Source organism: Scomber scombrus, chromosome 6 (assembly GCF_963691925.1).
Source record: "Scomber scombrus chromosome 6, fScoSco1.1, whole genome shotgun sequence".
NCBI classification, from domain to species: domain Eukaryota; kingdom Metazoa; phylum Chordata; class Actinopteri; order Scombriformes; family Scombridae; genus Scomber; species Scomber scombrus.
Genome location: NC_084975.1, coordinates 10,014,531 through 10,030,938, shown reverse-complemented (window position 1 = coordinate 10,030,938; position 16,408 = coordinate 10,014,531). Strand labels below are relative to the sequence as shown.

General features: G+C 38.7%; 1 protein-coding gene across 1 annotated transcript in view; it reads left to right on the top strand.

Moving 5' to 3' along the window:
* The first annotated feature begins 7,566 nt into the window (after positions 1 to 7,566).
* The window catches only part of bicd1a (bicaudal D homolog 1a), a 31,519-nt gene continuing 22,677 nt past the window's right edge, over positions 7,567 to 16,408 (top strand). Inside the window, exon 1 of the mRNA XM_062420613.1 lies at positions 7,567 to 7,782. Coding sequence (XP_062276597.1) covers positions 7,567 to 7,782 — 216 coding nt within the window. The remainder of the gene's footprint in view (positions 7,783 to 16,408) is intronic.

Sequence of the window (16,408 nt, the reverse complement as noted above, 5' to 3'; positions counted from 1 at the left end):
TCTTTGCAGATAGTAAAAAAATATCTTATTATTATTAAACAAGTTAGATGTGAGCCATGGTGTTAAATGGGAGTATCATTGTTGTCAGCTGCTCATCAAAGCTTACTAATCAAAGTCATGAAAAATATTACATCAATCATCATCAATCTTTGTGAGTGTGTGTCCAATCACCAAAGCCTAGTCAATTTGGTGAAGGAAGGAACATGGTCTTTCTCACTGTTTATTTTTCCTAATCCATTATTGTCATGTCATTCACATCTGAGTCTTTGCGTCAAGCTGAAACTCAGAGGCACAAGATCTCATTAAGCCACAGACAATGTACTTTTTAAATGTGTGTCTTAGAGGCCAGTCTATAATCAAATTGAGAGAAGGTCAGTGTGCAATCAGTCACTGAGTGGATGGGGAAGCTTTTACCGAATAATGTAATGCACATGTTGAAATCAAGAGGGGAAAATTGATATTGATCTCATTGAAAGGTCTAATGTAATATTTAATGTGAACCAAAAATCAAGACCAGGTTAGTTTTGAGCTCCAGTATGTGACTGCTGATAAAAATCTCGTCTCGAGTGAGGTTTGGTCACAGTATAACATCTGGAATATTACAGCATATAGACCAGTAATTTGGTAATAATGGAAAACAGCTGCTGAAAGTAAAATATGTTCCTTGTCATTATAATATACTTTTATGTCACTTTTTTTTGCCATGTCTCATGTTACATTAATACAACATAGCAGTTTGTGTTATTTAATAAAAATGTTGTCACAACAGTGCATTCTTTGCAGTTATAGTAGGAAACTTGTCTCATGCTAAGATAAACTGGTTGTTCTAAATGACGTGGGAAGATGTTGCTATTTCTGAGCTCATTACAGCAAAAGAAAATATTTTTGAAAATTCTATGATGAACCAGGCTGTCTGTTATAAAAGTCTTTTCTGATATTTTGAGCATTTTCATTCATTTGTCCTGGGCCAGACTAGTTATGTGACCAGAGAAGCAGAAACTTACAAAACAATATTCTATCACTGAAAATTAAAAACGAGACAAAATTGTTGAAAAACAGTCAAGAACAATGAACTCACTATTCTTACTGTAGCATGCTGGGAAGTCTGTAATATCATTTATAATGAATAGTCTGAGTCAAGAAGTGTTGGCTCCCAAAATGTGGTTTCTCCTGATCCAGTGTCTCAATGTGTCCTGTGACTCCACTAATGTTACCAAAAAAAGTGCAGCTTTGGGTTTATTTTCACTTACAGTATGATTGTTTCCACACGCAGAAAGTTTAGGTTATAAAATGTATTTTTATTAGCATATCACATATGTATGTGTTGGAAATGACTTTATAATTAAATGTATTTTTTCAGTCTACTCCACTCTCTGCATGCTAGATTATCTAAACACCACAAGAGACACATATTTGGGTCACATTTTGTGACTCATAAGAGACATGTTAGGTAGAACACAGTCCCTATGGTTTTTTTATTCATGCTTCAATTTATACTGGATCTGAGAGTGATCTGAGAGTCTGTTGTTTTATTTAATGAATTATCAAAGGACAGATTCAAGAGTTAACCTCAGTTGCATGAACATTCTCAACCACCAATATAAAAAGGAAATCAAGTAATCTAAATGTCAATTGACCTTTGTGTGTGTATTTTGTGTGACAAAATAAAAAATGAATAGCTTGTCAAATTCATCATCCTTTCATACGATAAAAGAAACAAAAAAATTCCCTGAAGAGCTGCCACCACTAGATGGAGACATATCCAACAAAAAACAAAGATCTTTTCCACCACACACCACAGGGAGTCACTAACAGGTGAGTTCCCAGTGTTCCTGAGAGGTGAACTGAAGTGTGAGAGGGCATACAGAGGCCAACTGTGATAGAGATTATCCTTCCAATAAATCATGTGATAAGGAAGAGAAGCGGCAATTTAGATATGGTTTACAGTTGAAAAATAATCTTGGTTTTAATCAAGCTACACAACCGCAGATATATTTTTTCTGAGCCCGGCCAAATAATGCAATAATGCATGTTCCTATGTTTGTTGTGTTAAGGGCAATAAAACGGTGTGTAAAAGACTGATATGGTCAGATAATAAAATCGGAGGTATTATTATTATTTACAATGATTACACCTTAAATCAAGAATTGTTTAAGGACGCTGGGAAAAAACGTTGATATCAGTGGATGATGATAGGTTTCCTAGAAGTATGCTGTTACATGCCTCAGTCGCTCCTCCTCCATGATGCCCATGTGATGCAGGTCAAACACAGGCTGACAGGACAGGGAGCACATACTGACTGACCTCACCTTGCAAGGAGTAGTGTTCAACATAGAGACCAGCAACAAGAGAGCAAGAGTTTTTATTATTTTGAAAAGGAGATTTGACCAGAAAAAAGACACACTTTGGGATAATTTGTGCTTCTGAATAAGTGTGTTTAAAGTCTGTACTATACTATAAAAGGACAGCTGATGCCAAAGGTGATGCTGGTGGGAGATACACTACTGGATGTGAGGAATAGAGGAGACACAGAGAAAGACTCCTGCATGGATCAAGAAAGGGAGTCTCTGCCACGCAAAAGATTATCTCATTCGATTGAGGAGATTCTAAAAAGGCCCACATGTGTCCGAAAAGAGAAAAGAGTTCATCGTAACTGGTCTGTTATCAAGGAGAACACCACAATATCTAACCAGCATTCATGTGCAGGTATGGTTTGTGTTTATTTACTCTTATCTTTTAACTTTCATAAGCTTTTACAAAAATATCATTAGAAAATTGATGTTAATGACTGTTTTTCTTTGTCTGTAGAAAGCCCACAAATGAGACTACTTGAAGAGTCTCCAAAGGCCACGACAGACTGCCCGAGTGAGTAAAATGAGACAGCAAGGGACTTAAAGAGACATTTAATGATGTGACAGCTGCATGTTCAGATACATGTTTAAATGATGATGTCGATGAGTATCACAGTGACAATCATTTGTTTACAGGTCAGAGAAAAAAGAGGCAAACGAGAGCCACCTTCACACCGTTCCAGGTGCGCGAGCTCGAGAAAGTTTTCCAGCAGACTCACTACCCAGACGTCAACATCAGAGACCAGTTAGCCTCTTGTCTGAACCTTACTGAGGGCCGAATACAGGTAGAGAGGATGCATGCAGATTATTGTTTGTGGTGTTAAATCTGTTTTTTGGCAGTGTTTTAAAAATGAGTGTGTAAGAGAGGGAATTTTTCACATGTCTAGTTTCTCAACAACCACTGTGGAAATATTCATATAATGTGTATATGTTTATAATGTGTAAATGTAATTGTCACTATATTGTTTATATAAAAATGCAGCAATAATCAATCAAAAGGCAACATTCAGATGAACAGTGTAAAATGAACTTTTTTCTTGTGAAAATTGTATATCATTTTATTCATTTTCTGATTGGTGCAATCCATAATTCTGGCAGTTCATGTGGTGTTCATGTTGCTAATGATTATAGCTTGAGTGTAACAGAGGTCAAAAAGTCAAACTAGGCTTACTAACAATTCAGCATGTGTCTTCAAATACCAAAGTGATTACACCAAATAGCCATCAGTAGAACAATAGTAATGCTCTTTGGACAGCTACGTATATGAGTGTCTTTCAAATGATCAGTGACACATTGTAAGATAAAATTACGTCCTAAAAATTGATTTGTCCAGGATGATTTGTTCTAGGAGGAAAGTGGTAAAACACTTGATCTTTACTGAGACAACTTCATGCCTAAATTGTGAATACATTTTATTTATTTATTTTGTTTTTATTTATTTTATTTAAGTAAATTCTGATTTTGTGTTTCGTTTGTGTTTGCTCAGATTTGGTTTCAGAACCGCAGAGCCAAGTGGAGGAAGACTGAAACACTGAAGGATATAGAGCTGATGGCCAGACAGCACATAGACTCACCTATTAATCCTCTGCTTTATTATGAGGTAACACAAGATCAACTGATCATATTGTTAATAGTTCAGAGCATATATAGTTCATATAATGTTCATTGCAATCATTTATTCTCTTTCTTTTAAAAAGTCAACTTGTGTTGCAACAATAGAACTGTAAAATTGACTAAAGCAGGTATCTAATCAACAAAGAGACCATTTGTCTATCATCGGGTGAAGCAATGATTCCTTTGTTGTTCCTTTGAGATAACGTCTTCTTCTGCTTTTACAGAAGCCCCAGCTGCATACAACGTGCTGGCTGCCATGCTGCTTACCTAAACCCCATCAATCACAACTGTTCCTCAGAGTGACATCAACACCCGCCCTGCTGACCAACACTCATTCCCCTCATCTCAGGACTCTGTATTTTGACCCTCTGGGGACAAAAAGATAGCAACTATTGTATTCTTACACATGATGATACAATTATGTTAAAATGTTTTTTTTAATTATGTGGTACAAACATCATAATTGAAAATGAATTACACTGTAAAAACTATAGTTTTATTGATGATTAAGCTGTAATAGTCAGATGTGTTGTATTTATACTGTTATCATAAAGAAATAAAGTTTGCATGTAAATAACTGTATGTTTTTTATTTACACATAAAGTTGACTTGCGTTAAACTCAAATGACATCCTTGTGAGCTGGCTACTGAAATCAATTTGGCTTTCTTTATAATAAAGGGCCTTGCGATAAGTCAGTGCTGATATATTTGAGAAGATAAAGGTTTGAGGACACTTGAGGCCACAGCTGGTTCTTGTGCTGTGTTATTGTGCAGGAAAGCGTTTAGATTTTTTTCATGACACTACACTTCCTTGTCAGAGATAAGATATAGTGCCGCCATAAACTGTTTGTCTGTTAGACTTTGTGGACAACCTGTCCTTATCTTAATTTGGACCTGTGAGTTGAGGTTATTGGCAGGTCAGCTGGTAAATTTAGACAGCTTGTCAAATGTGATCAAAAGAGTACCAGTAGAATCTATAATATATACAATTGCTGTATACTGGAGCTGTTGATGTATGTAATTAATTGTGACTTGAATGAAAAAAGTGCAGGGATTTTTTTTTTATATTACTGTCTTTATTAATCTTTAATAATTTGTTAAACCAGTATTACACATCAGGCCACTGTAGTGTGTGTTTCATAACCTTCTCTGTAGTAATTTAGCTATGTGTACTTTCCTGTAACTGTGTCCATTCACGTGGAAACATGATTCTCGGGACAGTGATATTTCTCTGTGGGAAGACGTGCACTATGGCACGAACAACCTTATATCTCCTTCTCTTCTGAGAAGTGTTACATAGGCCATTTTTCAAATAATTACCAATTATAGGAAAGATAACACAGCATCGCCTTTATTATCAGTGCCATAACCAAATTGACAGTACCATAACTGATTACATATAACAAGGTTCTTACAGTGGTTAAACTTTTCACCCCGGTCATATCTTTTATTGCATGTGTTTGCTGTAAGATAAACTGTAGCCTACCTCTGGCAGCAGAGGACAGGTTAAAGAGGACAGATCATTGTCTTTGTCTTGAATGGGACTTGTTCAGGAACAAAGACACAACACAGCTGATCTCATTGAAATATAGATGTTGTAGGTGTTTGGAAGCAAATGGTGTGGTAATTGTTTTGTCAAGTAGTGACATATTTTCTTATATATTTCCGTAGCATTAAGGATCCAAAGTGCCATCAATCTGTCCTGATGTGATTACTGAAAGGACCAGTCAACAGTTGATGAGGTTCTGTTTGTTCAGTTATCTATCCTGCTGTTAAGTGCAGGGATTGACTTTGACATCATAAGAGGAACTCACTTTAACAGGACTGCTCTCTGATATGAAAAATATGCCAATGACACGACAGACACAGTGAAAGCCTTACTGAACTCTACTGATATGAGCTCAGGTTGAGGATTATGGTTTCAAAGAAATCAGTACGGACATTCACAGAATACTGCCTTAACAGTGAACATTAAGATGTATACAGAGTGTGCTGTTTGAATGTCTATATTTCTAATGTTCAATAAAAATGTAAAGCTTTACTTGTCATGGAAATACTTCCATACTTACACTGCATATAACATAAGTTGATGCACTTACTGGATAACGTCAGAAAATTGTAGAGCCTTAGATATACCTTTCATATACTTTTTATTTAGAATCATACTTTAATCATCTACCATTTAATTTGTAAATTTGAATGTTATTTCATACACATTTGCTTCCATTAAAAAGAGACCAGGACAAACATACAAACAAAGTCTGACTGAAACAAAAAAGTGTCAGAAATAAATTTGCAATTACATGTTATGAACGTGTGTAATAACCACCAAATATAGATTAAACTCAAACACAGAAATAAAAGTTGAGAGAAAACACAATCTTCACCCAATAGGTCAAAATATGATCAAATATAAGTGGAACTAATAACCTTAATGATGGCTGTGTTTCATTTGTCAGTTTCAGGGTCTAGGTATTGTGCAAGCTGGCACTCACTGCATCATTAACAGCACTATAATCTCCACCTGTTTGTTCTTTTTTGCCAAATCAAAACATCTGCTGTGAAAAAGGTCTATTGCTGACCTGAACAACAGAAACAGTATAACAGTTTATTTATACAGGGAACACAAATGTTTCAAGATTGACTATTTATTATTGAGGCTCTAAGCTATGCTTTCTTATTTTTTTCTTTTTAGTGGAAATTTGGAATTTGCACCTTTTTTTTTTTAACATCTCGACTTGTCAAGCACAGATGTAACTAATAATATTAGTGTTAGCTGCATTTCATTCTGGACCAGAGCTCGGCTTTTGTGTGCACGCCCGCTCACTGACACAGCTTACTGTGGCACTTCCATTGATACTGTTATTAGTTCCACCTGTGCTTTTTCTGCTACAGTATGACAAGTCTGCTGTAAAAATAAATAGATAAATAAATAAAATAAAATAAAAGTTTTGTATGAGAGAGAAACTATGGTGCACATCCACAGATGAGCTTGAACTTTAAAACTACTTTAGTTTGGAGTTATTTGTAAAGTAGCCTTCAGTGGACATTAAATCCAGTAACTTGTATATTTACCACCATGCAAAAACAGTTCAGAATAGGCTGCACATGTAGGCCTACAACTGTAAAAACTGATGTAGCCTACATTAGATAGGATATGATTGGCTTCAACTAGGATTTGGTGCCATCTACATTTTGCACATAGATTCGACGCTGTGTCTTAAAACAGCAGACAGGTGGCGCCCTTGCATCCATGAATAAGCAGAAATGATGCTGTGTTTTGCGGAGTATCATACAGCCGACTACACTGACCTGGTTTAAAATCGCAAGGCTTCATCTATCAGCAGTCATGGTCGATGTAATGTTATTTATCTTCTATTACAGTCGATGCTGTTGAAAAGTCTAATGACACAAATATCCTTTTAAACTGAGTATTTCTGCCTGCCTGCACTGGCTCTAAAGAGAGGGGGGCGGATATTCAGCATCTCTCAGCCTCTGCCCGCCTCTGTGGCTCTCTGTCCAGAGCGGTGGAGAGAGACAGGGGGGAACCGCAGACCGACAGGGGGACAGAAACAGTCACAGAGAGCGAGAGAGAGGGGCGATGGCCGCCGGTGTAGGATGCGGGGAGTCGGTGGATCAGTACCGGGCCGAGGTGGAGCGGCTCACCCAGGAATTGGCCGAGGCGAACCGGGAGAAGATTCGGGCTGCAGAGTGCGGTCTGGTTGTCCTGGAGGAGAACCAAGCGCTGAAACAGAAGTATGCAGACCTGGAGACCGAACAAGACACTCTCAGGAAGGAGTTGGAGCAATTGCAAGAGGTAAGGGGAGTCGGTTCTGGTGTTTGTTAGAGAGTGGGGCGAGACAAACGCACTGCAGTCAGGTGTGATCAGCTGCATCGCCCCATCGGGTGTCCACCCAAAAATGAGTGACGTCTTGTTTGTTGTGTTAATATGCGGTCAGCGGGTAACAGTGGACATGTGTGTGCCACCCAGAGCGCATGAGGACCTCGACAAGCAGCATGTGGCCTCCAGGGTCCCCAATAAGCTACAATGAGGAATAGTTTAATATCACTTAAATTAAATGTTGGGGATGTATGCTGTATAAGTGTCTGTTCTAATACTGCCATATGTTGCACAATCTTAAGAAAGTGAGTAATTCATGCAGTTTTGTGCTGTGAGCACTGGACATCTATATTGCAGTGTCTCTATTGCAAGCTCAGGATTCAGCAAGAGCATAATAACACCCCCACTCCACCTTCTATATCAGTGTGTCCAAGATGTGTGTGTGTGTGTGTGTGTGTGTGTGTGTGTGTGTGTGTGTGTGTGTGTGTGTGTGTGTGTGTGTGTGTGTGTGTGTGTGTGTGTGTGTGTGTGTGTGTGTGTGCATAGCAACAGTCAGACAACTCAGAGTCTGGGCCTTTTGGTGTTTTGCAGAGATTTTCTTATAAACCTCTCAGTAATTGGATCTTCAGTGTTGTCCTCTACAGTTCATGAGGTGGTTCAGTGGCTCATTGATCTAAATGTCAAGAGAAGGATTTCTTTAAAGAATGTGCAGATTTAAATACATCAAGACTTACTGTGAAGATGCCACATGTTCTGTGATGATACTGTGTTCACAGTATTTAAATCGTAAAAGAAAAAGTTCACATTCATGAGGTTTAAAGTGGAGAAAAGTGCTGCCTGAATAATGAATGATTGCTGTTCTATATTCACTCATTAATGCATACATGCATATAGCAACAAGAGGCGGATGCTGACAGGGCTTCACAGCTCAAGGTCGCTTATGGAGAAAAGGCCAAGAGAGGGAGGAGCTGAAGGCTAAAATGTGTGTGTGTTTGTGTTTGTGTCAGAGTGTGTGTGTGTGTGTGTGTGTGTGTGTGTGTGTGTGTGTGTGTGTGTGTGTGTGTGTGTGTGTGTGTGTGTGTGTGTGAGTGAGTGAGTGAGAGAGAGAGAGAGAGAGAGAGAGGGAGTGAGAGAGAGAGAGAGAGAGAGAGAGAGAGGGAGAAAGAGAGAGACAGAGAGAAGGCGATATTTGCTGTTTGCTGCAAGCATTATATTTAAACATATATTTTGTCATTTCTCACATGGCCGTAGCTACCATTGAGGACACCGAGGTCATGTCCTCGGTATTTTTTTCTTGAAGTTTTGTTTAATTGTGAAGTGAAAATAGCCGACGAGACAATTATCCTTGCATCAACGGACCGTCATGTGACACGTACTTGAAGATTCCCCTGCCATGTCAAAACGAAAGTATCCGGCTATAGCCAGCGGTGGAGTGAAGCCTTGAAATCGCCAGAAATATGTTGTCTACATTTGTGAATTGGATTTGACCCGATTTTGCAAACTGTTCATTCATTGGATGAGCCCTTTTCTCCCTTTCCCAGCAGGCCGTGCTCCATTCCACATTTTAAGAACAAACAAAGAAAATAATATATTACAGTTATCACTTTTAAATATACAACCATGGAAGTTGTAGAATACTGAAATAGGAATCGATTTAAGTTGCACAATTGGAAATGATAAGAAATAACTGGACCACAAGAATGACCATGATTGAGAAATGCACAGCAAGAAAGCAGTATAAATACATCATGGATTCAACCAGAGGCATATAAATTGTAGTCTCATTTTTGACCTCGGTATTTGAAAAATCCTGGCTACGGCCTTGATTTCTCATCATGTGATTTCTCATCAGTCAAAAGAAAGTGCTCAAGAAAATAAAGCATATTTTGTGTTTTAATTCCATGTTAATTAAGACAAATGTCTAACTCTGTCTAACTAAATTAAGAAAAATAGCATACAGTATATATAAGTATTCTTTAATGAATTCAGGAGTGCTCATTTATCAGATACCTAACTGCTTTTACCCATTGGCCAACTAACTTTCTCCATCTTTCCACTCTTCCTAAGATTCTGTAGCTTAATCCTTCATTTCAGATCAGTATTGACACTTACATGCTTGTAGCTAATTAGGGAATGAATGACAGGACTATATTAATCTGTATTATCTCCATACTTAATTTACAAATTATGTTTCAACTGATTTAAAAAAACATGGAATAATTTTGTATTCAGACACAATCCTCTGTTTATTCCTATTTAAATTTTCATTGTGATAATGATTATCTTTGGAGGAGATTGATTAATACAGTTTTGAGAAGATATTCACTTTATCTGTCAAGAAGGAATCACATTGTCACAATCATTTCATGGAAAGAGGTAAAAAAAAATATTTTATTCCAACTTTATGGTTGACAGTGTATTTACATGTGCCATTTTCTCCCTCATGCCCTTTTATTCCACCGCTTGACTAGTTAAACATTTTATTTTGACTCGCATGCAGAACTCCAGCGATCTTTGTGCGGCTCACAGCAGGGAGTCAAAATAAAGAGACAGCATGATACAGCCAGCAGCAGAGCACTGTCCAGCTGATGTCTCACACTTATGGATTATTGGATGACTTGGTGGATGATGGTGGAGAATATAATCGGACAAGGAGACTGGAGAGAGAGGGAAGCAGTGCAGAGAGGATGAATGAAGAGTAGAAGGAAAAGCGACAGATGAAAGATGTTAATAACAACCTATTAAGTTGTATCTAGAAGAGAAAAACCAAGACAAGATGCAAACAGTGTGGCAATAAGGACTTAAGGAGCATTTTATAGCCTCATGTTTCTTACAGTAGCTCAGTGGAGACTTGAGGCACCTGTCACAGTGGCCAGAAAGCCTTGATAGTTGTTGTTTTAAGATATTAACTGTAGGTATTACTATGATCATAATTAACCAACTTACAACAGTGTGCAATATTTGTATCATCTCAGTGCTGATCGTTTACAGTCCATTTACTTGTGCATCATTTTGATCATATAGAAGTTGTAAATCCTTTGTAGTGAAACTTTGATTGTCATAGCTGAGAAATATAATCTAGAAGTCAGTGACAAAGTACAACGGCAGTGCTCTTTGTTTTCCTCTGTCATCTACATCCTTTCCACCCTGCCTGTCTGTCTGTCTGTCTGTCTGTCTGTCTGTCTGTCTGTCTGTCTGTCTGTCTGTCTGTCTGTCTGTCTGTCTGTCTGTCTGTCTGTCTGTCTGTCTCGCCCAACACAGGGAACATTTTCTGGAGGTGATGTTACTTCCACAGAAGAAAAAAAACCACCTCCTGGTTCCAGTCTGTCGATCAGGCACTTTTATGAATGTGAGGCCAAGTGACAGAGTGCAAGCCTGCCACTACAATAACATCACATCTACTCTGTCTTTACTCAGAAGAGGTGCATTATAAAAGGGCTGGGAAGCTGCAGATGGAAATTGAAATTGCTTCTGGGACCGAGTGGCCTAAGTTTCTCATAACTGTTATTCTTATGAAAGTATGGAGTCTCACCATTGTTTAAATCTGTCAAAAAATGTATCCGACAACATATTAACTAAGTATACACAAAACAAGCAACAGACTTTTAAAATAATCATGTCTGAAGCATGTATTTATTATTGATCTGTTGAATAAATGCCATCGAACGTGCAGGTGTGAATGTGCAAGCTGCACTGATTTGCATGCATGTTCCTACAGTGTTTGCATATGTTCTGTGGTGACACATATGTCCCACATGCTCTGGTCTTCTGCCCTCAGTCCAGGTCCCAGCTGGTGGATGACTGCAGCTCCACTGCTGCATATACGTGCACACATGCACACATACATGCATAACTCACAGACTACTAGCATATGAAATTCCATGACACTAGTGCCTCAGCTGCACTAATATTGGACTAATTTGGTCTTGATTTACAAAACTTGGCATATTCACACCTATATCTGTCTGTTATCTTTTTTTTTAAACTTCTTTCAAACCATTAAAGACAAGAATAGATCAATATCTCCCAGTGGAAATGTAGCATATTTATTACAGTTAAATATATTTCTAATGGTTGTGTTGTTTGTTGCATGTAAAATCAATTTTAAAAATTGAAATGTCATCACGGCAGTGTTTTCTATAAAAAAAACTGCATGGGTCACAGCAGAAAGTGTTTTGATGCTGAAAGCAGAAAGTGTTTTCTTGCCTTGCAGTGTCCTCTCCTCTCTTCTGCTATATATTTTCCCTTCGCCCCAGCTCTTTCACTCAGCTTCCATATCTTTCTCTCTGCCTCCCAGCCCAGTCACTCTCTCATCCTTGTACATCCCAGTGTGTATGTGCTGTATGTCTCTGGATGACTGCCTAAGCAGTGATGGAGGCACCATTACCCCGTGGTTCTGGCTTGTTAGTGCTGTCTCCGGGCAGATCAACCCCAGATAGGACACAGTGTAAGAAGCAGAAGGAGGAGGATGCCACCACTGCAGAGTGGGATGAGCTCTCCGGTGTGAGTTGTGTGTTCATATGGCTTACCCGATGTTTTCATCAAACTGTCAACATGGCTCCTGTAGATTGAGAGCACTCGCAGAGCAGTCCAGGGAGATTTTTGTACTCTCATTATTTTCTTTGTTCAAGTAAATAATTTATCCGCATAAGAGCATTTCAGGTACTGTCATAACTCGTCTATTCAGATTTATCATGTTGTTGACAAGCTCTGTTGAATTACAAGAGTGAAAAGAACTGACATTCGTGATAGGTTGGGAACAGGCGTTTCACAGGTCAGCTCTGTTCTCAAGGCGAGGTGCCAACTGCGATCTGCGTCAAATTCTTCACACGGTAACTTGAAATACCTAAAAAGAAAGATTCAGCCATGATTCATTGGGTCAGCAGGAAATCTGGCTCCTTGTAAAGAACATAATCTTAACAGGCTGTGCACTGCATCATTTCTCCTCTGTAAAGCTTCAAGACTGTTATTTCCCTGCAGCTGTATAGTCATCCTTTTCCTATTCCTGCACTATTCTTGGGAGTGTCTGCACATATTCAACATTTACCGCTTAAGAGGGAATCATTCGCTACGATAAACTTTAAAATAACCTAATTTGGTGGTCGTTGCAGTAAACATAAAACATCTTTGGATTTTTTCATAGATTTGCTTTTATTATCATTTTATTGCCCTTCATATTAGTACTATATCAATGTGTGCCCCTCATTGTGCTGTGCTTATGACACCCAAACAACACAGAAAATAATCCCTCAAATAGAGTTGTTTTACAGACATCATTACCTTTAATTTGAGTGTCTTTATTTTTATAGGCTTATTTACGTTCTTGACGAGAGTTAATGTAGATCAGAATAATATAATTATAATAATAAACTTTATTTATATAGCGCTTTTCTTAACAAAGTTTCAAAGTGCTTTACAGAAGAAATAAGACCAAACAAGGCAGACAAAAGTGAAGAAGAAGATGATATCACTCTCATGTCTGTACTCTAAATATGTAGCTGAGGTTGGCGTACTGTTAGCTTAGCTTTTACAGACATTTACACAACACACCAGATATGATGTGTTTAAATAGCTTTAGAGGTGCTGTGCCCTCTGCTTCTAGTATGTATAGGATAAACTCACCCGTGCTGGTTCTAGCTTCATATTTACCATACAGACATGAGTGATATCAAGTTTCTCATCTAACCCCTGGCAAGAAAGCAAATATGCATATTTTCTAAAATGTCAGTCTATTCTTTAAGGACATCTTCTTTAGTCCGGACAAGAGCCAATTACAGCTGGAGTCACCATCACAAACTTGTGTTTCATCAAAAGCCCTTTGCTTTTGATGCATAGGCAAAAACACTCTCATCTGGCATTGTGTGTTATAATATATTATAATATATTGTTATAATATTATGTTAGGGTTACCTCCTGGTTCAGGCTTTGTATGTATTATTTATTTAGTTATTCATTTATTTATTTATTTATTTATTTATTTATTTATTTAGTTATTTATTTAGTTATTTATATATGTTGTGTCTCTTTTTTATTGTCAATCAAGAATTTCAATCAATCAATCAATCAATCAATCAATCACACTTAGACTTTACTGTAGATGATTGATTAGCTGTCAGTCTATTCCCCCTGAGATTCATCCTGGAATAGTGATGGGAGTGGGAAGTTGTTGTTCGACTTTACCTCCCTCAGAATAAATTCACAAAATTACACTGGTTATTAAACGTCCGTGTCACATGCAGCAAGGAGCAGTACAAACTGAATGTATTAGTGATTAGGAGTTACATTTCCAGAGGTTTTAACATCTGTCCCCCTCACCAATATAATAGCTGCAGTTACAGCAGAACTCTTATTAACTGTTTAGAAAATTCTCAATACACCCTGCTGTGTTTGACTGGTCCTCCAATTCAGTGACAACAATCAAACAAGAGAGCAGATGTGGTTGTAAATCAGTCTGCTCTGACTGGGGAGGAAGGACGCATTTGTCTTTTTACTCCTCTTTTACATCCGCAAGGGTTCATGGGAGTTTAGAAAACACAGAATAAGGAGATGGACCAATACATTACGAGATGGTGTTGCTCCACAAAATGAGCCCACCCCCCCATCCCCTTTTTCATCTCTTGTGGTGCTGCCCCCCTGGCCTCCCCTACCACCCTCCCCTGGGGTCCCCCTTTGGAGTGAAGTGGGGATAATGCATCAATTGCTACCCTGAATGGTGAAAATGTATCATCATGTCTGAGCCTACTGTAGCTGCGCTCTGTTGTGTAGTGTAGGAAATCAGTGCACGCTTGTGAAACATACTGAACATGACATGAGCGCATGAAATTTCCTCCAAGTGGATCATCCTAAACTGAATCACTTGTCAGCTTTTATGAGAAATTAAGCTAAATGAGTTTTGGCACCTTGTAGTCAGCTGTCAGGAAGATATGCTGCAGGTTTGGTGGTGTTGACCTGTGACCCCAGCAACAGGCTCAGGGATGCAGACAAGCATATAGATAAGGACCTTTCTGCCCTTGTGTTTGGCCTCAGGTGTTTTATATTGCGGGGGTTGATGTGTGCATCTGTGTGTTTTGCCAGAACCTGAAGGGAAGGTCATTTATCTTTGTTGAGTCACACATCAGGACCATTTTTCTGCATGTGCGTATGGCTTTTAGTTTTGTTTTTGTTTTCTTTCTCTCTCTCTCCCTCTCTCTCTCTCTCCCTCTCTCTCTCTCCAGTGTCTCTAAATGCAGCGTGTGGAGGAGAGGTGGGGGATTTGGGTGCGGATGTTATGTTTGAGACCAGAGAGGGAGGGGCAGCAGGATAGAGTGGTAGTGCTGGTGAGTGACTCTAGCCCGCCACTCGAGTCTCTTTGTTGTTTCAGGTTTAAGGGTTGTGTTGACTGTTTTAATGGAGAAGAGGGAGGGAAGAGAGAGAGAATGGGGATGGGTTGCTGTGCTGTATATAGAAATAGAAGCAGGAAGGGGCTAATATATAGAAGAGAAAACGTGTTTTGTTTTGTTTTTCCACCCTTTTTTACTCTCGTTGGTATTGCCAACTCCCTCACACAGCAGTTGTCAATTCTCCTGTAACTAACTGCTTCTTTTCACCTTACAGTGAGGAAATTGACCAGGAGGATGTAATCCATGCAGAAGTTCATGCTTTTGATGGCTGAGTGTTTTGCCCTTGTGCTACCAGTGCATCCAAGAGCTGTGTTATTGCTCATCCAACATAACTTGAAAAGAATTTCCCCCCATTCTTTTGTATTGGCACAAATTTTTCAAATCTCATGATCCTCACATGAAAGAGAAAATACTTAATGAATTTATTCTCTCTGCAGAGACCCTTCAGGCATGCCCATCCCTGCATAGATAATGTTTTTAGAAAGCTCCTTTTTGCTGCAGTGAAATACAGTAGTTGGTAAGAGGGAACAGGACTCCCCTGCCTGCAGGCTGCTGTATTGATTAGTCATCTACTTTAGCTGTGTGTGCTGCAAACTCTGAAAGCATAGCAAAAAACAGCAACCTGCTCTCTTACAAGGAAAACTTTTGTATTTGCAACCCAAAGGTCTTCCTTTGTGGAAACTGTGCTTATGTTATCCATTGTTTACATTTATTGCGAACATTGTGCTCTCCAAATAAAACTAACAAACATTATGTTGTTTTCACAAAGCAGAACTTTAAATCATCACCAACTTCAGTTATTCTACCTTAGTTGTGTCTAGACAGAGAATTTAGTTGAAGCTACAGTCTTCTTTCATGCTTTTCATCTCTGAATGCCGGGAAAAGAGTAGCATCCCATCTAGATAACCAGAGGCTATTATATATCCAGCCCATTCTTATGAACGGGCGCGATCTTCTGAAGCTCTTGCCTATCCCTCCCCCTCGTCACCATTACAGCACACACACACATACGCACACACTGACATGCTTGAGCACATGCAGACACAAACATGCACTAATAATGGGCTTGTGACACAGAATAGGGTCAGGGGGATCTGTCTTTGTCACTCCTACCCTCTTAAGGGAAGTATAGGGTTAGACAGGTATTAAATCATCTCCTTGTTAACCCATTTATTTAACCCTGTCCTCCATCACAACAGTGCTGAAGTCAAGTTAGATCATGA